Source organism: Canis lupus, chromosome 7 (assembly GCF_048164855.1).
Source record: "Canis lupus baileyi chromosome 7, mCanLup2.hap1, whole genome shotgun sequence".
Classification (NCBI taxonomy): Eukaryota; Metazoa; Chordata; class Mammalia; order Carnivora; family Canidae; genus Canis; species Canis lupus.
In genome coordinates this window covers 67079271-67104328 of record NC_132844.1, presented here as the reverse complement: position 1 = coordinate 67104328, position 25058 = coordinate 67079271, and the positions used below count along the sequence as shown (strand labels likewise).

General features: G+C 48.3%; 1 protein-coding gene across 4 annotated transcripts; it reads right to left on the bottom strand.

The window, feature by feature from the left end:
- Positions 1-240: 240 nt before the first annotated feature.
- Positions 241-23634, bottom strand: ETV7 (ETS variant transcription factor 7). 4 transcript variants are annotated; one of them, XM_072833260.1, is made up of 8 exons: positions 23378-23630; positions 21606-21735; positions 9812-9976; positions 9310-9435; positions 7039-7254; positions 5399-5541; positions 2791-2891; positions 241-2680 (listed from the first exon to the last, which is right to left on the bottom strand). In XM_072833260.1, the coding sequence occupies exons 1-8, from the start codon at positions 23381-23383 to the stop codon at positions 2563-2565; spliced, it is 1005 nt and encodes a 334-aa protein (XP_072689361.1). In that variant the 5' UTR covers positions 23384-23630; the 3' UTR covers positions 241-2562. The 4 variants fall into 4 exon arrangements, with proteins under 4 accessions (XP_072689361.1, XP_072689362.1, XP_072689363.1 ...); XM_072833261.1 differs by lacking the exon at positions 23378-23630 and adding an exon at positions 22528-23061; XM_072833262.1 differs by lacking the exon at positions 9310-9435 and having other exon boundaries at positions 23378-23634.
- Between the last annotated feature and the right edge of the window lie 1424 nt (positions 23635-25058).

Genomic DNA, 25058 nt, shown 5'->3' with positions numbered 1-25058 from the left:
GGAAGTGCTAGATGTTGTCACCTCAAGTTTACACCATGTTATACGTCAATCATATCTTGGGGAAAGCCAGGGAGAAGTGGAACTTCCTTGCAAGAGAAAAAGACTGTTGGCAAGAATCCATGTAGCAGAGATAGAGAATCACGGAGCCCATGCTTTGGGTTCATGCTGTAAGTGGCTTGACAAGATGGTGACAGTGACTTGTGTCATTTATTTCATTAATGAACTTCTTTACACACTCAGTTTTTAAATAAATTATTTATTTACTGTTGACTTTAATATTATCTGTGAAAAAAAAAAAAGAAAAACCGACATGGCTGGCTCTTCTTTCAAACTATGAGAATGTATCTCTTGCTTTTGAAAATTATGTGAGGAAATCCGTTTTGACATGTTTTCAGTGACCCATCACTTTTCGGGAATCTGTGCCAAAAATGGTTGTAAACCCAGAGCTTCACCTAGTTCCAGGTACACAGCAAGTGCTCAGTTAATGTTGGTGGAGGGAAGGGCTGAATGGATCTTTTTATTCCTGGCACCCAAGTATACATCCCAGACCCAGGCCTAACATGCATGGGGAGGTGGGGAAAAGGTGGACTTTCCCCTGGGGCTGAGTGGGGAGGCTAAGGATCTGGGCTCTGGGGTGGAAGAGTCTGTCCTAGCCCAGGCCCCTGTGGCCCCAGCACTGGGTGAGATTCATCGCCTTGGGTAGAGACATATTCCCTGGGACACACAGCTGTTGACAACCATTAACGAACGCCAGGCAAATGCCAACATCGTACCTGGAAGAAGTGACTTATGGGGCAACGTTAGGAGTCAGTCAGGCTGAGCTGTTTGTCCTTGAGCAAGTTACCCACCCTGCCACCACCATCTCTGGCCTCAGTTGCCTTATCAATAAAAGGAGGGGCTGGACAAGGGAGGTTTCAACAGTCTTTCCCCGTCCAATTGTGGAGTTCTGGGTTAGAGATGCTGAGAAACGCTATGGAGCACAGGTTCATCCTGGTCCAAAGCGGAGGAGATGGAACCGTCTCAAGGAAGAGGAAAGAGGCCAAGGATTTTCATACTGAGCCTTTATGCCAAGGCCACCTTGCTGTGGCCCGGCCACTTCTGGTGTGGAACAGTCGAGGCCCGGGACGGGACTAACCCAGGACAGAAGCCCTGCTCCTGAGTGATCAAGCTCTGAGTGCCAAAGTCCAGGAATCCTTCTCAGCTTCTGTGTGGTGACTCAAAGCCAGCTCAGGCTGGGGATTTCCTGACCTGCCCAGGGGGTGAGAGGCAGAGGTTTCCTCCTACCAAGAAAGAAGATGTGAATCCAAGAAGTTCTGTTTTCGGTGAAGTGAAAACATCCCTTCCCTTTCTCCCCCAAATCTTACTGGAGGAGGTCACAGGGCAGAGGTTCTGACCCCCTCCCAAGCCTCCAGCCACTCCTAGGGGCGTTGGGGAGAAGAGAAGAAAAGCTGAACCCATAGCGCAGAGGCATTTTCAAGCTTCAGAGTGGTTTGGGATTTGTGGAGTCACCAATGTTGTCACCAATGTTGTCGTATGGAGATTTCTGGCAATCCTGTGAGGTCAGCTCAGAATAGCACCTGCATTTTATGGGTGAGAAGCCTGAGGTTCCAGGGAGGGGAAACCACCTGCCCAAGGTCACATGGCAGGTGCAGGTCCAGGAGCAGGAGCACAGGAAACCACAGATACTAGGAGGCAGTGGCAATCTCCACTGGGCCATAGTCATAGTGTCACCAGAGGACTGAAACCTCAGGAAAGAAGGTTGGGCCAAGTGAGATGAACCACTCAACAGAGACCCTGAGGGCAGAGAGGCAGGGCCATGGCTTCTGCTTAAGTAAAGTGCCCCATACACGCAGAGTCACTAAAACAAATGCACAAGCCAAGTAACAGTGCTGCCTTCTGGAGAGACTTCCCAGCTCTGTAAGCCTCTGCCTCTGTTTCCCCATCTTTAAGCCTTGGAGGTTTGGAGGGTGAATTGAATGAGATAAAATGTGGGTAGGAACCGTAGCACAAGGCCTGGCATGTAGTGAGCGCTTACATGTCAGTTCGCATTATTATGTTGCTATTACTAAGACTGATGAAGCCGTGTCCCTTTCTCCCAGGCCAGCATCAGCCCCCTGAGGGCAGGTCTTCAAGAGCATGTCCCTTTTACAAACTAAGGCTCAGTGAGGGGCCTCTGCTTCCTTCTTCTGTAAGTTGATGGAGCTGGGCTGGATGCCCTCTCAGTGCCCCGCTACCTCTCCCAAGCTGGGCAGGTAACAAGGGGTAGGGCAGAGAGGGTTCACACCCGGTGCCCCACTGAGCTCCAGGGCTGCCTACCCAAGGACGATGCCCACCATGATGCCCTGAATGTAAGGCTCCCCCTCCCCCCCCAGTTCTCAGCCTCCCGGGTGGGCAGGCAGCTTTGAGGTCTGGGACAATAGCTGGGATCTCATGAGTGCAAAACCCCGTCAGGGATCCCTGCTGCTCCGGGAGGAAGGCGGAGACCACCATACAGCTAGCTGCCTTCAAGGGAGACTCAGTTTCTGGCCTGTCACTGCTTGGTGCCCAGAATCCACCTGCCCCTCACGGAGAGACTTCCAGCATCTCCTCCTTGAAATCCATCCTGTCCTGCTCCTGGCTCTCCGGCTGTTCCAGGTGGCTGCCCTTGTCCTGGCTGACCTTCCTGGGTGTCTTCAGAAATCTGGAATATTCAGGCCCCAGCTGCAAGTCAGCCCCTGCCCCAGCCGCTGGGGGTTTCCAGCCCACCCAACCACTGCTTCCCCTTTCCTCCTCAGCCCCTAGGCTACTCACCTGAATAGCAGTTTTTGCCCAGGTTCTTTCTTAATGATGTTCAGCTTATAGTAGTGGCGCAAGGCACGTGACATCTTCTCATAGGTCATGTTCACCCGGTTCTAGAAGGCAAAGCAGTCCCACATCATCCTCCGCTCCCCACCCCATTCCCTCCGGGCCTCAGTTTCCACACCTGGAATGGAGCAGGTTGGGGGCACCTGGGTGGCTCAGTAGGTTAAGCATCCGACTTTTGATTTTGGCTCAGGTCATGCTTTCAGGGCATGCTTTTGGCCTCAGGCTCCATGCTCAGCGGAAAGTCTGCTTGAGATTCTTCCTCCCTCCCTGTGTCCCTCCCCCTGCTCACATTCTCTCTCTCAAAAAAAAAAAAAAATGTCTGTCTCTGTCTCCTTGCCTCCATCCTCCACCTCCCACTCTACCCCATTTCCTTTTTTTTTTTTTTTTTTAAAAAGGAAGAAAGAAAGAAACAGGTTGAACCAGATGGTTTCTTAACCCCCCGGAACCAGAGTTTTTCGAGGGCTTATGAGAGCTCTCTTGAGTTTGGAAGGAGACAGGCAGGGGAAGGTTGGAGGAGAAATAATGAGTACCACCTACAGGGCTCAGGACCACAGGGCAAGAATGAATCACATGTTGCTTTTATTTATTTATGTTTTAAGATTTTATTTATTTATTTATTTATTTATTTATTTATTTGAGAGAGAAAGAGAGCACAAGCAGCAGACAGGGAGAGGGAGAAGCAGGCTCACCACTGGGCAGGGAACCCAATGCAGGGCTCAATCTCAGGACCCTAAGATCATGACCTGAGCCGAAGGCAAACATTTAACCGACTGAGCTGTCCAGGCGCCCTTCATATGTTGCTTCCAAATAGCAAATGTCACAAGTAGTATATATATATATCTCCTTGCTACCTGCCCCCCAAGTGAAGGGTGTTGGCGCTCTCTCTCTCTCTTTCTCTCTCTCTCTCTCTCTCTTTCTCTCTCTCTCTCTCTCTCTCTCTCTCTCTATATATATATATATATATTTTTTTTTTTTTTTTTTTAGTTGGAAATGCAGTCAGAGAGACAGAATGGAAAGGGAAGCACAATGGTAGGGGTAGCTCGCCATGAGCTGCGTGACTTTAGCCAAGTCATTTTATTTTTCTCTGAGGTGTGGGCACTGCAGAGTAAGGCAACGAGGCTGGGCTTTAGTGTCAACGTAAGCCCCAGCTCCACCATGTGGCAGGTTCGTGGCCTTGGATAAATCTCTTCACCTCTCTGCATCTGTTTCCCCAGCTATAAAATGAAGATGAGAGCACCCATCTCACAGGTTTATTGTGAGGATTAAATTAGCTAATCCATGGGAGCACTTAGCACAGCACTTGGCATGGGGTATATATGCTCATTAAATGGAATCGCTGCTCCCTGGGCCGCAGTTCCCCTCCCTATACTAGAAGGGGATTGGACGAGGTGAACACACCCAGGCTTGAGTCATCTGCATCCGTTCCAACCACCAGCACCACAGAGAGGCAACAGAAGCAGATCATTTTGAGTGCCTGGGTGGCGCGGTTGGTTGAGTGCCTGACTCGTGGTTTCTGCTCAGGTCGTGATCTCAGAGTTCTGAGACTGAGGCCCACATGGGGCTCCTTGCTCAGCAGAGAGTTTGTTTCTCTTCTCCCTCTCCCTCTGCCCCTCCCCTCACCATAAATAAATATATAAATCTTTAAAATAGAGTGGAGGCAGAGGCACACACTCTGTGTTCAAGTCCATGCTCCGCCACCTACTGGCTGCAAACTCTTGGACAAACTACTTTGTGTGCTTCTGTTTCCCCTCTGGTGTCTACTTCACGAGGTGTCCTGAGGATTAAACGAGTTAATGCAGGGAAAGCCCTCAGAGCAGTGCCTGGTGATCAAATGCTATACCATTTTAGGAAACGCTATCTATTATAGATTACCATGATTGATTGCTAATAGTTTTTTTAAGACTCTTTTTATAGCTAACTGAATTTATTTATAGACAAGGACACTTGCTTTACATCATCACTGTAAAGCAAGAGATTGACGTCATAGTTAAAAACTTTTAATCCCAATTCTTACTAAAATAAATAATTAGTAAAATTTGGGGTAAACCACCTAAAATCTTCTGGCAGATGCCCTTTTAGGTTATGGGCATTCCTCACATTGGGAATGCAGACCTCAGTGCTTAACAGGCTTTCCCAGCCCTGATACCCAATGCTCCCACACAGCCTGAGACCTGAATCTCTACCCCAGCTCCCCCACCCCACCCCGGGAAACCAGTTTCCTCACCTGGCCTAATTACCCCACAGCATATGCAGTGTAATTCATGTAAAAACGCTTTGAGAGTCTCAAGAACTAAGCAAAGGTGGGTTTAAGTGAGTAGAAGGGCAAGATTCCTGAGTTTCGGGGACAGTCCCCATCCTCAAGAAGTAACTTCTTGTCCCTTAGGATCTCCCAGAATAAAATGATCCCAATACTTCTGGAGCTGCTGGTGAAGCCCCTCACCCCCACCTCTGTCAGTTGAAAACCGTCCCCTAGTGCTGAGGGGTCCACTCTGAACTCCTGCTCTGTCTCCTTCTGGAAATGTGGAGGCCAGCCCACATGCTAGCTGAGGTTTACCTTATGGTTTCCCCAGAGTCTGGCAAGCCCATTTGGATCCACAACTCTGAAGATCTTGGCGTTCTTATCTTCCCATCTGATGTAGGGCTCATACCTGGTGTCACAGAGCAGCTGGTACACATAATCCCACAGCAGCCGGCAGTCTACGATGGAGCACAGCCATTTGCGGGGGCTCATTGTCTCATTTATTCACCTTAACTCTAGGAAGTGCCCCCCCTTAAATAAATATATAAATCTTTATCCACAGCGAGATATGACGAAACAAGCCCAGAGAGGTATGGACATATCCCAGTCACCAATCTCCTGAGTGACACACAGACTGAAAAGACTAACTCAGCTCTGCAAACATGAGAGCCAACACCCTTCACTTGGGGGGCAGGTAGCAAGGGCAGGCAGTGGGGATGCTGGATGGCGGCCAGTGGCCTGCACCTGCTTCCAGATCCCTCTCTGCCCTTTGCCCTATTCTCTGTTAAATCAGGATTGTTAAATCCATCCTGTCAAGTCCTTTAGTGAGAAGCTTGAGAAAATCAAATCATCATGGAGGGCAAGTGGCCAAGGGAGCCTGGGAGCAAGAGCTTAAGGCCTCCTACCTGGGCCACCTGGCTGGGTCATTTCAGGCAGATTACCTAACCTCTTCTGAGCCACAGTATCTTTGTAAGGGATGATATGAGGATTGAGTAACATAATAAACCCAAAAGCCCTTAGCACTGTGCCTGGTACAGAGTAAGTGCTCAGAGAATATTAAGCATTATTATTAAAAAGATCAAATGCTTGTGCTTCAGTGATTCCCAGGCATTTCCAACCCAGAAGCCAGGCTTAGTGGTGTCTTAGGACAAATGTTATTGCCCTAGCGTGGCTCAAAATTATGCTTTGGAAAGGCAGGCAGGGGGTACCTGGGTGGCTCAGCGGTTGAGCGTCTGCCTTTGGCTCAGATCATGATCCCGGGGTCCGGGGATCAAGTCCTACATCAGGCTCCCTGCATGGAGCCTGCTTCTCCCTCTGCCTGTGTCTCTGCCTCTCTCTCTCTCTCTCTGTCTCTCAAGAATAAATAAATAAAATCTTGTAAAAAAAAGAAAGAGAGAGAGAGAAAAAAGGCAGTTTATCTGTCAGTTTTTCTGGTGGCCTGTTAGTCAACACTTTAACAATGAATGTAGAGTGGAAGTGTGTTGCCTGCTTAGAGCTCAGGCTCTGGAGCCAGACTGCCTGGGTTCATGCCCCAGCTCTGGCACTTACTGCTGTGTGATTGATCCTGGGGGAGTCACTTAAGTTCTCTGTGCCTCATTTTCCTTCCTATAAAATGGAGCTAATACTAACCTCAAAAAGCTGGTGTGGGATTAAGTAAAGTTCTCAGAACCATGCCTGATACACAGTAAGCACCCAATTGTTGAAAAATAAATAAATAAAAATTTAAAGAGAGGAATACTCCATGCCAATCTCACTATCTGACTGTGACTAGTTTAACTGTCCCTGCCCTATTGTGGCCAGATTATGGCAAGCACATGGGACAGTCACCCTAAACTCTTCTAAAAGCTCAGCACAGACTCCATTCCTCAGCTCAAAACAAACCTCTGCCCTGCCACCACCCACCCTCTAAACTTGGCCTCAGCCTACCTCCCAGGGGCACACAGCCTCCTACTCACCAGAGATCCTGCCATCGATGGGGGCCTGTGGCATCGTGGGGGAGGAGCAGTCTCCCTCAGTCTTGCAGCCCAGCTCCTCACAGTGAAATACATCGAGGGACTCCTCCCTGCCAAGGGGCCACTTAGCCAGGGGGCTCAAGAAGCTGGCAGGCCCCAGATGTGATGGCTGCTGCAGGAGATCCCTTTGGGGGGCCAACTGAGGGGGCCCGGTCCCCTCTGCAAGCAGATAAGCACCAATTGATTCTGTGGGGAGAATCCTGAGCCTCCCCCAGCTCAGACCCCTCAATGCCATGCCTGGGAGCCCCGTGAGGCAGCACTCCCAATGCTCTTCTTCCATCTGGTCCCCAGGTGGAAGGTCAAGGAGACATAGGGTCCCCAAGCTCTGGCACAGGTGAGGGCCAGACAGCACAGGGGCCAACCTCAGCTCTGAGACAAGTAACTTAATCTCTCAAACCCACCCCTTGCAAAGCCAAGAGGTGACAGAACCAGGTCCAGAATCCAGATGCTTGTATCTTAGTCCTGTATCCTCTCCATCCACCCAACAAATATTTATTAAGAACTTTCTGTGAGCCAGGCATTGTTCTAAAGCATGTGGGGGACATATCACTGAACCCAAAAAAGGCCCCTTCCCTCATGGAGCTTATATTATAGTGGGAGGGTAAGGGGGTTGCAAACGGAGAGAATGTGTAAAATAAAAAAGGAAATAGTATACAATACGAGGGGGGTGAGAATAAAGCACTGTAAGACAGATAGGGAATCCTGGGAAAGACAGGTACATGATGGTAAGGGAAGGTCTCACTGAAGTGTTAACATCTAGTAGACATCTAAAGGAAAGAGAGGAGTGAGCTATGTGAGAATCTAGAAGAGGGAATGCCAGGCAGAGGGAGCAGCAAGAGCAAAGGCCCTGAGGCAGGAATGTGTCTGGCTTATTCAATGACCATGGAGGCTGTTGTAGCTAGAGCAGCATGAGCAAGGGGGAGAGGGTTGGGAGAGGACAGCAGAAGGCAGGAGTCATTTATAAGGACTGTGGCTGGGCAGCCCGGGTGGCTCAGCAGTTTAGCGCCACCTTCAGCCCAGGGTGTGATCCTGGAGACCTGGGTTCGAGTCCCATGTCAGGCTCCCTGCATGGAGCCTGCTTCTCCCTCTGCCTGTGTCTCTGCCTCTCTCTCTCTCTCTCTGTGTCTCTCATGAATAAAGAAATAAGATCTTTAAAAAAAAATAAGGACTGTGGCTTTGACTCTGAGTTTGATGGGAGCCATTGGAAGATTTTGAGCAGAGAAGTGACATGATCTGATTTATGAATCTCTCTGGCTACTCTATTGTGAATAGATCATAGGAGATCAAGAGTGAAAACAAGGACATCAGTGAGGAGATTCTCTAGAAGTGATGAGGGCTGGGCCATGGGCAGCAATAGAGGTGTGTGAAGTGATTGAGTTCTGGATAGATTATGAGGGTAGAGTCCACTGGTCGTGTTGATGGTTGGGATTTAAGTGGGAAAAAAAAGAAAACAAGCAGAGGTGACATCCAACATTTTGGCCAGAGCAGTCAGGAAGATGATGTTGCAGTCTGCTGAGATGAGGAATCCCAGAAGAGGAGTAGAGTTGTGGGGAGAGAGGTGGGACAGGTGTTTGCTTTAGGAGCTCTTAAGGTTGAAATGCCCATTAGACATCCCAGGGGAGGTATAGGGTAGGCAATGTGGGGTGTGAAAGTCTAGAATTTGCAGAGGTCTGTAGGGGTATATGTAGGGGTCATCGGTACTAGATGGTATTTAACACTCTAGGTCTGAGTGCAGATAGAGAAGAGGCCCCTTGAGCCATGGGGTACTCCAACATTTAGAAGAAGGAGAGAAAAAGAAAAGCCAGGAAACTGAGGAGTGACCATGGGGTGTTCTGGAAGTCAAGGGAAGAGTTTGAGGGGAGGGGGTATGACCATTGAAGGCCATGAGAGGTGACAGTGAGTAAGTATTGACAGTGGACAGAGACATCCCCACATTCAGGTTTCTAGAAAAGAGTTTCCACAAAGAGATCAGGAGGAGAGGGAATAGGGACACCAGACAACAATGCTTTGCTAGAGAGGAGTGCAGAGAAATGGGGAGATGGGTGGTCTCAGGAGACCCACAGGGGCCAGGGGTGATGGCTTAGGAGGCAGGGCAGAGGGGAGCTGGGAGCCCAGCCCACACAGCTGCCTCTTCCTTTGCCTGGAGGAATCCCTGTTCTTCCAATGAAGCCAACTTGGGGTAGGGTCCCAGAGCTCTGAGAGGAGCCTCCTCACCTTTCAGGAGGCAAGGGTAGTGCTGAGTGGGCATCTTCTGCCTGAAGGCCCCTCCAAAAAAGGGCCCACACACCAGGGCTTGCCTCTGGGTCTTGATGTACTGGAGCAGCTCATACAGGACGTCCCCTAGGGGTGAAGGCAAGAAGCAGGTCGGTCACCTGCCTCTTGGGTGAGGTCTGGGATCAGTTACAAGCTTCATGCTGATGAGATGAGAGGCAGCAGAGTGGAAAGGGTTAGGGGAGACAAGAGCTGTGGGGAAGGCGAGGGGAAGTGACAGTAGGACAGAGCTCTGGGGCTCTGCAAACAACACCCAGATTCCTTTGCTGCAGGCTGCTTTTGTGAGGAACCACTAGGCAAACATTTATGGAAAAGGGGATGTCTGCCATGCTGGAAGCTGAGAATGCTCCTCCAACCAACACGTCCATCTCCCTCCAGCTTCCTCCCTGGGCCTACCTGGTTTTCATCGGAATGTTTTAGAGGGAATTCAGTGAGTTTCTCTGACCTGAACCAGGTGCACGAAGCCGGAAGTCATCCTTGGTGAGGATGCAGAGGGCTCGGCCATTCATCTCAAATCCATGCTCCCCAGTGCGCTCCAGAGAGTACTCCTGCTCTGCCCAACGCAGCCAGTGCAGTACGTCCTCCCTGCTCCAGAGTGCCGGCTGGATGCCTGCAACCAGAGGGACAGGGACTGAGAGAGAGCACAGGGTGGGGACAGGAGCTCTCCCCTCAACAATCACTCATCCTTCCATTTCAGGCCCTCTCTGGAATATCACCTCCTCCAAGAAGCCCACTCAGAACGCTACATCTGAGCAGATGCTCTGCTGTCCTGTCTCCTCCTTTGTCACCAGGTCCTGTTCTTTTACTTCCTGGTACCTTACTTTTCCTCGTCATTGCACTTGATATGGTCATATGTTTAAGTTAATCATTATCTATGCATTTTGTATATGTTCACTTATTTTACTTTGGGTACCCCCTCCCCCTGGCCTGTTTTCCAACTATTAAGTCAACAAATATTTACTGAGGAACTATTATATGCCAGGCACCAGGCTGGATGTGCTAGGGCACCTTGTTCTATGTATTCAGCACCCAGGACAGCGACCGGACCACAGGAGGCGCTCCACAGACATGTGTTGAGTGATGGCATGTATGATTAGACGTGAAGAAAGGGTGTTACTGTGACTGTTTCCCCAATAAGGAAGCTGAGGCTCCCAGAGGCTAAATGACTAGCCCCGGGTTACACAGGTAACACGGGGTACAGTCAGGCCCAGAATCCAGGTCTGTCTGGCTGCCCCACTCTTCCGCTCTCTTGTACCAGCTCAGGTCTGGGTTTGCTCAGAGAGCAGCCCAAGGGACCAGGAAGTCTCCTGCACCCATTTTAAGTTTGTGTGTTCTTGCCTCTGGCAATACCCAGACAATGAGTTGCTTTCTTTTATTCCTTCTCTCTACATGTCTACACTGCCTGGACCTATTATGCTTCTAATGCCAATAATTTGCCTCACTCATCTGGGTTGCATTTAAGAGGGCCACGTGACAACTTTCACGGTCCTTGGTACTCTTGCTCATAGGCCCTTTCCTTCCCTAAAAAATATTTTTAATTTTATTTTATGACTACACTGGTATAAAGACGAGTATATTGTTATGTATTAAAACATTTTCTTCTGCCTAAAAGTTTTTTTTCTCCTAATTTTAAAATAAATCAGAACATTTCTGTTGGCCCCTAAAAATATTGGGGCCCCCAGAACTGTGCCCACTGTGTTGACAACCTGGGGCTTTGCTTTGTGTGGTGCTTCTCCTCTCAAGAGCATTTCAACCCTGCCAGGATCCTGGCCACGTAACAGTGGAAGGAGCTCAGGGTTCATCAGGGCTGGTATGACAGGTAGAAAGCTGAGGCAGGGGAGATACCTGTCCATGGCCATATCTTGGCAGTGACAAAGATGGAGCCAACCTGTGACTACTTTGGTCCCAAATCAGCACAAGAGATAAAACTCATTTTCAAGTTTACGAAAGAAAGAAAGAGAAAAAAGAAAAAGTGCAGTATCCACTTATTCATCAATTCAGCCAATATCCCAGGCAAAGTGAGGCTGGCAGGAGGGAGGTAACCAATGACTACCCAATGAAATCCTGCTCAGCCGTGCAGAGGGAAAGAGCCCTGAGCTACAAACACAGAAAGCAGGGCAACACAGCCCAGCATGGGAGGAAGGAGGGGCTCCTTACTTTATTTTGGGACTGAAGAATGAATAATAAAGAAGAAATTTCTGAAACTGACTGAAAAATTATTTAAGGGGGAAAAAAAAGAACAGACGTGGCAACTGGCCTTCATGGTACTACATACCACAAAGCCACGTAATCAAGATCTGACGCTATTACCTGAGACTCACAAGTATCATTGGAAAAGAAGGAGCCCGAAAGTGTGAGGTGGGGTTTTAATTCAGTGGGAAAAGATAGTGAATTTAAGCTATGGTAAAAACCACATTGGTTGTCCACCTGGAAAAAAATATATCTGGACCTTTACCTGTCACCATTTACAAAAATCAGTTCCAAATGGGATTAAGCCTTAATATATAGAATAATAGAAACTCAATAGAAAAAAAATTAATTAATTTAAAAAAAAGAAACTCAATAGAAGTGGGGGCACCTGGGTGACTCAATCAGTTAAGCATCTGCCTTCAGCTCAGGTCATAATCTCAGCGTCCTGGGATCGAGCCCCAAGTCGGGCTCCCTGCTCAGTGAGGAGACTGCTTCTCCCTCCCCCTCTGCCTGCCACTCTCCTCTGCTTATACTCGTCCACCCTCTCTCTGTCAAACAAATAAATGAAATCTTAAAAAAAGAAAAAAAGTGGAAATAGGGGGAGTACTTGACGTCTTACTTGGAGGAGCATGCAACTTTTTATTTCAGGGTTGTGAGTTCGAGCCCCATGCTGAGCATAGAGATTACTTAAAAATAAAATATTTAAAAAGCAGGAATAGGAAACCCACATGCATTCAATAAGGATGGGGGAACCTCAAACCTCAACCATGACAGTAAACTCAGAGGCTATAACATTATGTGGAGGATGCACTTGACTACATTAGGTTTTGTATGTGTGTGTATACCATAAATGAAACTAAAAGAGAGCAGAATAAAGGAAAATAATTTGCAATGTAGATGACAAATAAAGGATGAATGTCTGTCATAAGTGAAGAGCACCTTTAAATTGATTTTTTTTTTTTAAGACCAAACATCTTACCAGCAATTCAGGTGGAGCAATCAGCCTCGGCACTTCTGACACTTTGCACCTGATAATTCCTTGCTGTGGGGGCTATCCCGAGCTTTGTGGAATGTTCAGCAGGATCCCTGGCCCCTGCCCACTAGATGTCAGCAGCAAACACACACACACACACACACACACACACACACACACACACACACACACACTGAGATGTGACAACCAAAAATGTCTGCAGACACTGGGCAGCCCTGGTGGCTCAACGGTTTAGCACCACCTTCGGCATGGGGTGTGATCCTGGAGACTCGGGATTGAGTCCCACATCAGGCTCCCTGCATGGAGCCTGCTTCTCTCTCTGCCTGTCTCTGCCTCTCTCTCTCTGTCTGTCATGAATAAATAAATAAAATCTTTAAAAAAAAAGTCTGAAAAAAAATGTCTGCAGACATTGCCTCATGTCCCCAAGGGAGAGGAGAAAAATTGCTTCCACTTGAGAACCTCTACAGTAGAACAATCCACTAATAAAGATGCGCCAAGACATGACACTTCACAGTCAGGGACAGGCATAATCAGAGAAGAATGAGATATCATTTTAATGATAACACCTACACCTGACAGGAATGCAGGGGAAAGGATGCCTTGCTGGTGGAAATAGGAATTTAGAGCCTCCATGAGAGATCAGTCCAGTAATCACAGAAGTGACTGAGACACAAAAGCTGAGTGGTATGAAAGCTGAAGCCACCTGACAGTAAGATTCAGGAGTATCAGGGGCAGGCCCATTAGCCAGCCAGGGCTTCTGGGGCTCTGGGAGCCCACTGGCCATTGCATTTTTGCGGGATTGCCTATTTCATGATATTTGAGGCTGTCATCCTGAAAATTCAAAACTATGTTCCAGAGTCAGAGGAAAACATGGTCCTGTGTTTGGCCAGAGTGAGGGGATGGAATCTACCCCCTCCAGCTGTCCTGCTTCCAGAGAAACACTAAAACTACAGAAAGAGGAGGAAACCATGAACTTGGCAGATAGTATCAACCACAGATGTGGTCCTGCTACCAGGTCTGGAGACAGGGGCATAGGACTTCCCAAGCCATCTGTGACTGACTCTAAGGTCACACAATAGTACCTGAAAGTGAAGCCAGTCGTCACTCCGGAGTGAAATTTGGTTTTTCTTTCATTACCTCTTCTTCTCTCCTACCCTCACTTTTCATCCCTCTGCTGTCAAAACCTCCAGTCCAATAAATACAGAAAAAGGACCTTCCGGTTCCTTGTGTCCTCAAAGAATACTAGGGTTACAAAAGGCTTTCCAATAGGATTTGAGCCCCCAGGGAAGGACCAAGTTCCAAGCAGTGGCTCAGCCATCTAGTTCTGGGCCAAACCTCCAACCCCAGGGTCTGGGTCCCAGCTCAACCCCTTACTAGCCAAATCACCTACAAGGTGTTCTTAGCCTCAATCCCCCCACCCCTGTAAAATGGGATAAAATTTCACTGCCTGAGTGGGCTGCTGGGCTGTATGAGGGGCAGGATGGTGGAGGGGTTAGGGACCCAGGCTACATACTATATCATTCAGCATCTCACCCCTACGTAAAGACCCAAGAGACATGGTGGGAATGCATCCACCAGAAGACATATATGCGAATGTCCGCAGTGTCAGTTCATAACAGACAAGTATGGAAACATTCCAAATATCCATCAGCCAGAGGAGGGACAATCAAATTGTGATGTGTCCACGCAATGGAATGCTGCCTGGCCATTAAACAGAGAGTATAAGGCACTGCTAATCCATGACACATGGATTAAAGTTTACTGATATATTGAAGGAAAGAAGCCAGACGTAAACATGTAATCAAGAACAGATGCTAATCTAGGGGGAGAAATCAGAGCAGTGGTTGCCCTTTGTAGGGGAAGGGACCGGGGAGAGGAGCAGGGGAACTTCCTGGGACACTGGAAAAGGTCTAGTTCCCGATCTCACTATGGCTCACAGGTGTATCCAAACATAAACATAGGGATCCCTGGGTGGCGCAGCGGTTTGGCGCCTGCCTTTGGCCCAGGGCGCGATCCTGGAGACCCGGGATCGAATCCCACGTCGGGCTCCCTGCATGGAGCCTGCTTCTTCCTCTGCCTGTGTCTCTGCCTCTCTCTCTCTCTGTGTGACTATCATAAATAAATAAAATCTTAAAAAAAAAAACAAAATAAACAAACATAAACATTTGTAGACTCAAGATCTGTACACATAATCTTATGTAAATTATACCTAAAAGAAAAGGAGAATCATACAACAAAAAGGATCAATGATGTTGCCAGACCAGCTGAAAACTGGCAAAACAACTATGCTTCAGTGTCCTCACCAGCACATCGAGGGTGGTGACGAATACAGTACTAGCAACATGGGACTGTCATGAGGGTTCTACAAGATCACCAACTTAAAGACCAGGGTCTGGCACGTGGTATGTGCTTTCCAAGACAAGTGGAGCTCCTGACACTAGCTGAGGTGACACAAGTAAAATGGTTGGCACAGGACTCAGCACAGCCTAAGAGCTTAGCAATTGCTGACGAGCATTATCTAAGGTGTCCACTACCCACCCACCCTCACACACACAATGTCTTCCTGACCTCATTACTGGGATGACCCTAAGAGTCTCCCCTTACCAGTCTAACCACCTTTCAAGGGCTTTACCTGCAAACCAACCCATGTTTTTCCCTCTCTTGGATGTGATCCACTGTATTTTCAGTTCCTCACATCAACCATCTTTGTGTCTCAAGACTCCAGCTGATACCACCTTACTCTCCCTGCCCCAACTACATGCTTACTGGGGATTTCCAGCTTGGCTGGTTCCTGACTCCTGGGACAGATCTGGACAGAGCCGCCAGCTGGGAAAGATGGAGGGTTCATGTATCTTCCTGAAGAGTCAGCACTGCCTCCCACCCACCCCCAGAGCAGGGCAGGACTCAAGGGCTACCCTCCCCATCCTGGGCCACATTATCCTCTTATTACTTATTGCTTATTACTGGGCATCCTGCTTCCTTATGCAGTCACGGCATCCCTCGCTAGAATGTCAGCTCCATGACCACAGACCTTGCCAGTCTCGGTCACTGCTGTCTCTCCAGCACCTACAGCAATGCCCAGCACACAGGAGATGCTCAATAAATATAAATTGCTTAAATGAGTGAGCTGAAGGACTTCTAGGCATCCTGACCAACTCCCAGTCCTACCCCAACCAGGTCTCTTTTCTCATAGCATCCCTTTCACTCTCTTGCTCAAGAAACTGACATGGCTCCCAACAATCAACCCCAGCAAGTCAAAAACCCTCTGTCTTGATTTCCAGACTCCCTCCAGCTGCCCCTCCCCATGTGACCAAAGCTATTTCCCAGCTATTCCTTACCATACTCCTGCAGTTTGCTGGATAGAGTGACCTCCAGAACAACAGAGCTGGACCAATCATTAGCAACCAAATCAGAACTAACATCTGGTTTCTACCTTCCTGGCAGGGTTCTCAGGAGGAATGCAGGAAACTATGAAGTACTTGGCTAGTCCTTTAAAAATGAAAGCTGTCATCATCCCACAGTGGAGGCTGATGCTCAGAGTAAATGACAGCTTCAGAGTCTGACGTACCTGAGTTTGAATCCCAGCCCCCCATCTTTTTACTGATGGGTGACTATGGACAAGATAATTCTTTTTTTTAAGATCGTATTTGTTTATTCATAAGAGATACAGAGAGAGAGGCAGAAACATAGGCGGAGCGAGAAGCAGGCTCCCCGCAGGGAGCCTGGGATTACGCCCTGAGCTGAAGGCAGATGCTCAATCGCTGAGCCACCCAGGTGCCCCAAGGACAAGATAATTCTCCCCACTCTAAGACCAATGTTCACATCTATAAGATGGGGATAATAAAAGAATCTATTTTCCAGGCCTGTTCAAGTGTATTTAATCAGACAGTATATACAACACACCCAGCACAATGCCTGGTCAAGAGTAACAATTCAACAAATGGTATTTATTATGATTATCAGCATCCTCATTGGTGGAGCTTGCCTGAAAATAGAGGGACTAGCTTGTTTCTCTGCTCTGATGACCATAGTTTAGCAATTACCATTGTCCTTGGTTTACTGAGAGTCACTGTCCAGCAGCCTCAAATCCATCACCCCATTGTTTGCCCTGTTAACTTAGCTAATATTGCTTTTCTTGGCAATCATACTCAGCTTTATATTCACCAGACAGTGGGGCAGGGCCAGCACACACAGTTGTGTTGTGTCTTGCACAAAGCCACCATTAAGGAAGGAATGGGAGGGTAGAGATAAAACCAAGGGCTTTGGCTTAGCTTCTTCCAAAAGTGAGGTTCTTTTCAATCGGCACAAAGATGCACACAGTCTAGTCCAGGCCCTGACTTGAGGGAGGAGGAAGCTCTTGGTTTCCAAATTGTTGGGTTTGGGAATCTCCCATCTGTTTGTTGTTTGCCATATTCCCTTTCATTGGCAGGTGACAAACATCATTGTCTATATTCAAAGCTTCTAGGACATGCGCTTCTAGTCTCCAGACTCCCCATTCCACCCCATTCTACCTTTGTCTTGGCACCTGCGTCCATCTAACTTACTGCTTGTCATATGCCACCATCTAGGGCAAAGTTTCTCAGACCATTCTGACCTCAACTGGAAGTAAAAAAAAAAAATGCATTTTATATCATGACCCATACTTATAAAGAGCCCAAAGTATTTGTAAAATGTTCTATTTCATTTTTTAAAGATACTTATTTTGATCCATTAAATTGATTCCACTCCTTAGTGAATCCTGACCAAACACTTTGAAAAGCACCATTAGGACATAGCTATATAAAATGAGGTCCTCAAATGTATTTCTAGCAGCAGCAGTGTCACCCAGGAGTCTACTAGAGATACAGCTCTCTAGAAGCTATGTCCCACCCTAAAGCTACTGAATCAAAATCTGTGTATCTAGCAAGGCTCACAGGAGTCTCATTTGCATGTGAAAAATTGAGCCACCCTGGTCCAGGAGAGGAGGAAGCTACACTCTGTTAGAATTGTATATATGAAAATGAGTGCCCAGAGATTCTGTATAGGTGAAAGATATGAACTTGAACAGCAACACGAACACCTGTTAGAGTTCCCCCAAGGGCCTCTTCCCTTGTTTTATACTGCCAGGGAGTTGCAGGGATGTGTCATCCCTCTGCCTTTGACATTTGAAAATTGGACAGGGTGTGCTTTGTGGTCTCTTCCCATGGCTTACTCACAACTAGGAGCTTTGAAAGTCAATTTCAAAATGCAGAAATCACAGTTCTTCTCCATCCAGCAGTGGGAAGTTGACAGAGTTTTTTTCCCCAGGGAATAAGCTCCAGCAAAATGCAAAGACATGGGACCAAGGACTAAGAGTCCAAGGTGTGAGGCCCTATCTGGCCATTAGCTGCACAGATGACTTTCTCACATGGCGTCTCAGTGTCTCTGTCATCAAATGTGGCTGTGCCAGTGACCATCTCTAAACTGCCTCTTCTCAAAATCCCCTGAGCAGTCCCCTTGAGGTTGCATCATTTCCTCTCAGACTTACTCCCCAGGGACCTCTGCCCAGCCCCTGCCAGTGGTCCCTGGGCCTGTACTGTCTTCACAGCTCCTGACTCACCCTGGCCTTGAGAAAATCCTTGTGGATGCAGACTGGGGGATGGGGAAATGAATTCTCTTTCACTCTCCACTTCCAAAGAGGGAGGAATCATTGTGAATCTCCTTTTGTGAGTGCAGGACACAGTGCTGGAGCCTCGTGGATCCAGCCCCTCAGTCCCAGCCTACTTCCCGTCACTAGACAGGACAGTCATCTTTGGAGTGAACTCTGCACTGCTCTAATGAACATCTTTGTTTGTCAGGCAAATAGGCACGGAAATGTAAGCTCTACAGGGAAGTTGTGTGTGCTCCACTTATCACCAACTCACAAAGCTAAGCAAGATTTGTTTTGTTTATTCACCTTCCTGAGGAGGCAAATCACCCTGATGATTAGAATAGAAGCCAGAGATGGAGGAGGGAATGGGGTGGGCAATTGGGGATAAATGTCAGAGAGATGCCAGGCAATGGAAACCCAATTTCAGGAAACAGGGATGACATCACTCCAGCCATTTGAAAGGTCAATCTCTCATTAGGTGTCAGGAGTTTGCTTCTTTGGGATGTTGTTGGCAGGAAAATGAGTCATTTAGTGTGCCCTATCTTTTAAGATTGTTAGATATTTACTAAAGGCCAGAACCGTGTTGCCTGAATATTTTCAGAAGTAAATATGAGTCATGAAATCTAAGATGAGAAGTATAGAAGATGCTGCTGGGGTCCTGCTCAAGGCCCTTAGCTCTCACCTCTACTCCCTGAAGGCCACTGAATGCTGAATGTCAGCACCTGACTCTGCATCTGACTTAGCCAATGCAGAGGACAACTTGGAAAGCTGAAGAGGAATGAGAAAGTAGGGATGAAGCCAAGCCAATCCCTGGCTGGGTTTGGCTCCACTTCTCCGCAAAGGAGGGGTCTTTCCAATTTGCTGTAGAATCAAGGAAGCAGCCTCACCCCATCATGGATGGGAATTGGGTAGATGAAGAACCTGCCTCTTTATCCCTGGGCTAGCATGACTCAGGGGGTGCTCTCACTGTACCCCAGAAGTCCCCTCTGGGAGTGAGCTCCAACTGCCCACAGTGCTACTATTTAAATTTCTTTTTTTTTTCTTTTTAAGATTTTATTTATTTACTTATTTATTTAGAGAGAGCACAAGTGGTGGGGGAGGAACAGAGGGAGAGGGGGAAAGAATCCCAAGCAGACTCTGGGCTGAACATGGAGCCCAACATGGGTGGGATCCCACAACCCTTAGATCACGATCTGAGCCAAAACAAAGAGTCAGACACAACCAACTGAGCCACCCAGCCACTCCTACAATTTAAATTTAAATGGAATTTCCTTCTCTCTCTCCTCCATGGGGAAGTTTTTCCAGGTCTGTTTCTGGAGAAATCTAACCAAAGGCTATAGCACTAGTACCTCAGGAGCTCTAAATAGATCAAATGACCTGCACCCTGAGTTGAGTAACAGGGAATAAGGCTGGCTGAAGAGGGGAGGACGTTCTTGTCACTAGAAATGTGCAGAAAGACCTGGGGACCATCTCAGAAGGGACCCACCAAAGGTGACCTCAAAAAATTAAAAGCCCTGCATAACTGCATTTACCAAGATGATGACTAAATTTTCTAAGTCCCTACTCCCTCTCCTGTACCCTCTTACCCAATAACCTTGAGCTAGACACCCAGAAGAAGGGAGGTGACCAAAGATTACTTGACCTTGGGCAGAACACAATCTTCTGGCCCTCAATTTCTGGAATATAAGTGAGTTACCTGAGGCAACATCTAGGGTCTCTATCAGTGTTGACATTCTAGAACTTGGTGTGCAAGTTATGGGGGCGGTCTTTGAATATGGGGGAGGAAATGGGGGGTAATCTAGAGGGCCTTGTGGAACCTGCAAAGTAGCCCGTCCCTCTCTGAGAATCGGGGTCCTCAGCTGCCATGAGATGACATCAAAGCTTCTTCTCAACAGCAACACTCAGGGTCTTCAGGTCTGTCCCCAAAGTTCCATTTTTCCTCATTGCCATGGCTTGGGTTGGGTCAGAGTCCAAATTCTATCCTCTATGTAACCGTTGCCAAATATCTCCTTGGAACAGCCCTGAGCCCCGAGCTACCAGTCAGGGCAGGCATTTGGACAAAATGAAACAACAGAGATTCTTTATAGAGCTCCATGCCCGCCTCCCTAAATCACACTGCCACTTCCTCCACCACTGCTCTGAGGCATGAGGGCATCCTTCACACTCTGTGGTTCTCTCATATCCATGAGTCCCCCTCTTATCCTCATTAAAAGAATACCAGGCTGTGGACAGCAGGGGTATTTGGGGGGTATCCAGGTCTTCCCAAGGCCTGTAAAGTCATACCCAACATTCTGCTCAATCCTGTTGGTGGCTCAAAAATCAGGTCGTGGCCAGGAAATCAGAAGGGTATGAAATCGGTGTTTCAGACACTGAGTGAGTTGAGCAAGAAGTGGCCTGGAGGTTTCACAACTCACGTCAGATGTAGCTACCCACAGCTGCCCCAAGAAGATTAAGACCTTCCACTGGCAGTCGGCTTGCTGCCTATCCCATGATTTCCATGGCTTAGGAAGTACATTTAAAAATCTCTTGGAAGATTATCAGCAGGACCAAGGTTTGGCCTTAGCATGGAGAGCCCATGTGCTCTTGAGCATGTCACTTAGCTTTTCCACCTCTCAGCTCTGGTCATTGAAATACAGACATAAATACATGAATCTACAGCCTGTTCTATGGTTATGAGTTTACTCAGACAAGAGCATTACTTAGGAAAGTGAAATAAAAGGATATGGCCAGTATACTTCCCGTGGCTCTCTTTGGGCAGATTTGATTATTCTACGTATTCTTATGCTTCCCTGCCATTTCCCATTTTTTTATGATAAGCACGTGCTACTTTTGTAACAATAAAAATTAAACATAATTATTTAAAAGAGAGTTCTACATACATATAGCTGTTGCTCACTGATTAACCCTATCTGGCTTCCTCATTAGCAATATCCCCAACTCTTTGTCTTTAGACTGGAAGAGAACCCATAGCTCATTTGATCCCAGCCTTCATCTTACTAATGAGGAGACTGCCGGCCCTAACCTTTGGCCATGGCAGCTGCGCTCTCTGCAGTGAGAATTCACATTTACATCCTCTGACTTTCTCACCAAGGAAAAGTTAAATAAAACCCAGCAAAGAAATAGTAAATGGAGGGAAGGCAGTTCCTTAGGTAAGAAGTTTATGTGTCACATTTATGTCCTTTAAAAACATCAGCCTGGGGCACCTGGGTGGCTCAGTCGATTAAGTGTACAACTCTTGATTTATGCTCAGGTCATGATCTCAGGGTGGTGAGATGAAGTCCCATGTTGTAGGGCACCACACTCAGTGGGGAGTCTATTTGAGAGTTTCTCTCTCCCTCTATCCCTTCCCACCATATTCTCTCTCTCTCTCTCTCTCTCTCTCTCAAATAAATAAACAAATCTTAAAAAAAAAAAAAAAAAGTCAGCCTTTTCCTCCTCTCTACTCACGGAGTCTTCCTGGCAACTTGCAGATTTCCCCTTCACCCAGCAAGTTCATTCTAGCTTCACATCTGGCCTGGGCTCCTGGGGGTGGTGTGGCTGCCTCGGGGCTCACAGAAGAGCTGGCCAATGCTCCCTCCTAGAAAGAGGAAAAACCAGGGCAGTCAAAGACAAACCTTCTTGGTGAAGTCTCAGTCATCCTTAAACGTATTAAGAACTTTTCTCAAAGGGAAAGAGCATCCATCTCTGCATCTACCTTAAAGGTAGGAACCATGTGGGGTGCCTGGGTAGTTCAGTTGCCTGGGAGTCTGCTTCTCCCTCTCCCTCTGCTCCTCCCCCCTGCTTACTCTCTCTCTCTCTCTCAAATAAATAAATGAGAAATTAAAAAAAAATTTAAGGTAGGAACCATGCGCGTCTTCAGCTTGATATCTTCAACATTTTGTACAGAGTAGACACTTGATAAATTTCATCTTTCTGATTCAAGTTTTTCATGCATATGCGTAACCCCACCAGAAGGCTCCCCTGCCAAAATTTGACTTGTAAGATAGAAATCTGAGAGTCTAGAAATATCTACTGGGACCTTGGTGAGAGGACACAGGGGACATGAGGGGCCAGGATAAAAAGACCTTAAGTTGTAAATAAATAAACAAGTAAATGCTTATTTTAAGGGAGAAAAAGGAAGGATAAATTTCTGAATCCCAAAATCCCTCCAAGGGAAGCCTGTATCTTTACAATTTTATAACCAGCTCAGCCCCAGAGGTGATTTGGTTCATCCCTCAGGATGAGGGGATGAAAAAGTGACAAGATTTTGTAGAAACAGAAGTGGCCTTGGGGCTTATGCCCAGCTATATAGGTGCCACTCCGTGAAAAGTAAAAGTGAAACTAGTCCCAGCAAGTCATTTTCTCAAACTAGGATCTTCAAGAGCATTACATTCATCTCTTGATGTCTGAGAAGGGCAACCGGCAGTGAAAGACTGTGGATCTGGAGCTGCAAAGCAGAGGAGGTTTTAACACCTTTTGGGGTAGTTCTCACTGCATTTCTGGCTGGTATCCCCAACCCCACCCTCAACCCCCTCCAAGGCTGGTGCTATTTCCCAGGTAACCCAGCCTCTTGAGGCTGCCACCTAGGAGCATTGGCTTGCCAAGCTGGAGAAGGGTCTAGGGTCTCACGCTTGCAGGAAAGCCCCCTGTGGACTCCTCTAGCCTCTTCCAAGCATTAGGATCAGCCAATTCTGGAGTTTCAGCTGCCTGGAAAATACCAGCCAGGGAGCTACTGAGAGAACTCTGGGCTTCCGCATGAAGACCAGGGGGAGGTCTGATAAACTGTGGATATGGATCTGAATCTTCTTAGAGAGAGGAGGTGGAAAAGGGCCTTGGAGGTGGGAAGGGGACCAGCTCTGGGGCAGTTCTGAAGCTGCTGGTGAAATATGGCAAATGGAGAGGGACTGCTTGAGTGGGGGCCCCTCTGCAGTGGGCTTTTGTCAGCTATTAGGGTCGCAGGAACTTCCAGGGACGTCACAACTGGATGATCCAAGGGTGAGGAGGATGTAAGGAGGAGCAGAATAGAACACAGAGAGGTTCGGAGGAGAGACAGTGAGGCTGGAGGTGAGTGAGGAGGGAGGCCGGTGAGGGATGAATGGTGAGGTTTGGGGAAATGTTGGAGAGTGAGATTCCAGGCAGGAAAAAGGTCTGATAACTTGGGTATGGAATTTGAGGTGGCGGAGAAGGGATGGGGGTGCGGAGACTCGGCGCGCTGAGGGGTTCAGCCGCCAGGCTCTTACCTGCATTACAGGTGGAGGTGGGAGAGCCGCCGCGGCCGCTGGGCGCTCTCGGGCCCTCCTTCCCACCCACCCCGCAACGGGCCCCGGCACTGGAAGGCGAGGAGGAGGAAACCTCTTTGGAGAAGTGCCGGGCAGCGTGCCCTCGGGTTCCCCGGACCAGCAGGCTCACAGGGCGCTCGGGTAATCGCTGTCCTTCCGGGAAACGAAAACGAAAGAGCGGGATCTGGCTTCCACTCCCGCCCCGGCGGCTCCGCGGAGGGCAGGCGCGGCGGGCGCTGTCGGGTCGCCGCCGCGAGGCGTGGGTCCGGCTCGCGTCCTCCCAGGACGGCCTGGCGCTGGCTCCCGGGGGCACGGGCGTGAGATTCTGCGGGACCTGGGGGGCCGAGAGAACCAACAGCCACAGACCAACTGCGTGTCACCCCTGTGTGTCTCCGCATTTGGATGGAGGGGACCTTCCATGCTGCCCCCTGGCCGGGGCCTCTCCCCTTAGGGATGAGCGACCCCCCTGGTCCTGCCCCCACCCCGGCCTGCCGTTTGGCCCGCCGTGCCCCACCACCCAGGCAGAGCCCCATCATCAGAGCGGCTGTGCTACTCCCCCCGATAGACCCTAGTGACTGTGGATCCCGGCTAGCGCCTTTCCCCAGGCCTCGGCTCCTCCAGGCACACCCGCACACCCGCACACCCGCACACACGCACACACGCACGAGAAAAGGAGGGAAGTCTGAACCTTCTGCGGAAACTTCAAGGTATACATGGGGTTACAAAGAAGGCTTAGCGCTGATACAGCGTGAGCTCCCAGGAACTAGTAAGAACAAGGCCAAAAACCCAATAGAAAAAATGAGCAAAGGATATGAATAGACAGTGCACATAAAACAAAATATCGAGGCAGCCCGGGTGGCTCAGCGGTTTAGCGCCGCCTGCAGCCCAGGGCGTGACCCTGGAGACCTGGGATCGAGTCCCACGTCGGGCTCCCTGCGGGGAGCCTGCTTCTCCCTCTGCCTGTGTCTCTGTCTCTCTCTCTCCTCTGTTTCCCATGAACAAATAAATAAATAAATCTAAAAGAAAAAAAAAACTTTAAAACAAAATATCGAATGGCCCTGGGAACATAAAAGAAGATGCTCAGACTCACCCGTTATAAAAGATACGCACATTAAAGTTTTTGAGATACCATTTTTTTACCTGTTAAGTTGGCAAAAATTCAAAAGTTTAATAACATAGTCTGCTGGAGAGGCTGAGGGGAACAGAGAACACCGGGCAACCCATGGAAGGTAGTAAGGCAAGATCTGGCAAAGTTACAAATACATGTACCCTTCCCCCAGCAATCCCACTACTGGAAATGTATTCAATAAATCTACCTGCACATATCCAGAATGCACCTGCTATTTATTTCAGCATGGCTGTTGATAATGATTAGAAACAATCCAGGTATCCATTAAAAGAGGCTGCTGAGGGGCACCTGGGTGGCTCAGTGGTTGAGTGTCTGCCTTTAGTTCAGGGCGTGATCCCCAGGTCCTGGGATGGAGTCCCACATCGGGCTCCCTGCATGGAGCCTGCTTCTCCCTCTGCCTGTCTCTCTGCCTCTCTCTGTGTGTGTCTCATGAATAAACAAATAAAAATTTTTTTAAAAAGAGGGGAGCTAATGAAATAAATTATGGTAGATCCCTTTAACAGAACACCATGC

Excerpts from the sequence above, each read along its gene's own strand:
- ETV7 (XM_072833260.1), bottom strand. Across the intron at positions 7,255-9,309 it reads CTACCCTTGCCTCCTGAAAG|AGGGGACCGGGCCCCCTCAG; the intron begins GTGAGGAGGCTC and ends ATCTGCTTGCAG. Across the intron at positions 5,542-7,038 it reads CATCGATGGCAGGATCTCTG|ACTGCCGGCTGCTGTGGGAT; the intron begins GTGAGTAGGAGG and ends GCTCCATCGTAG.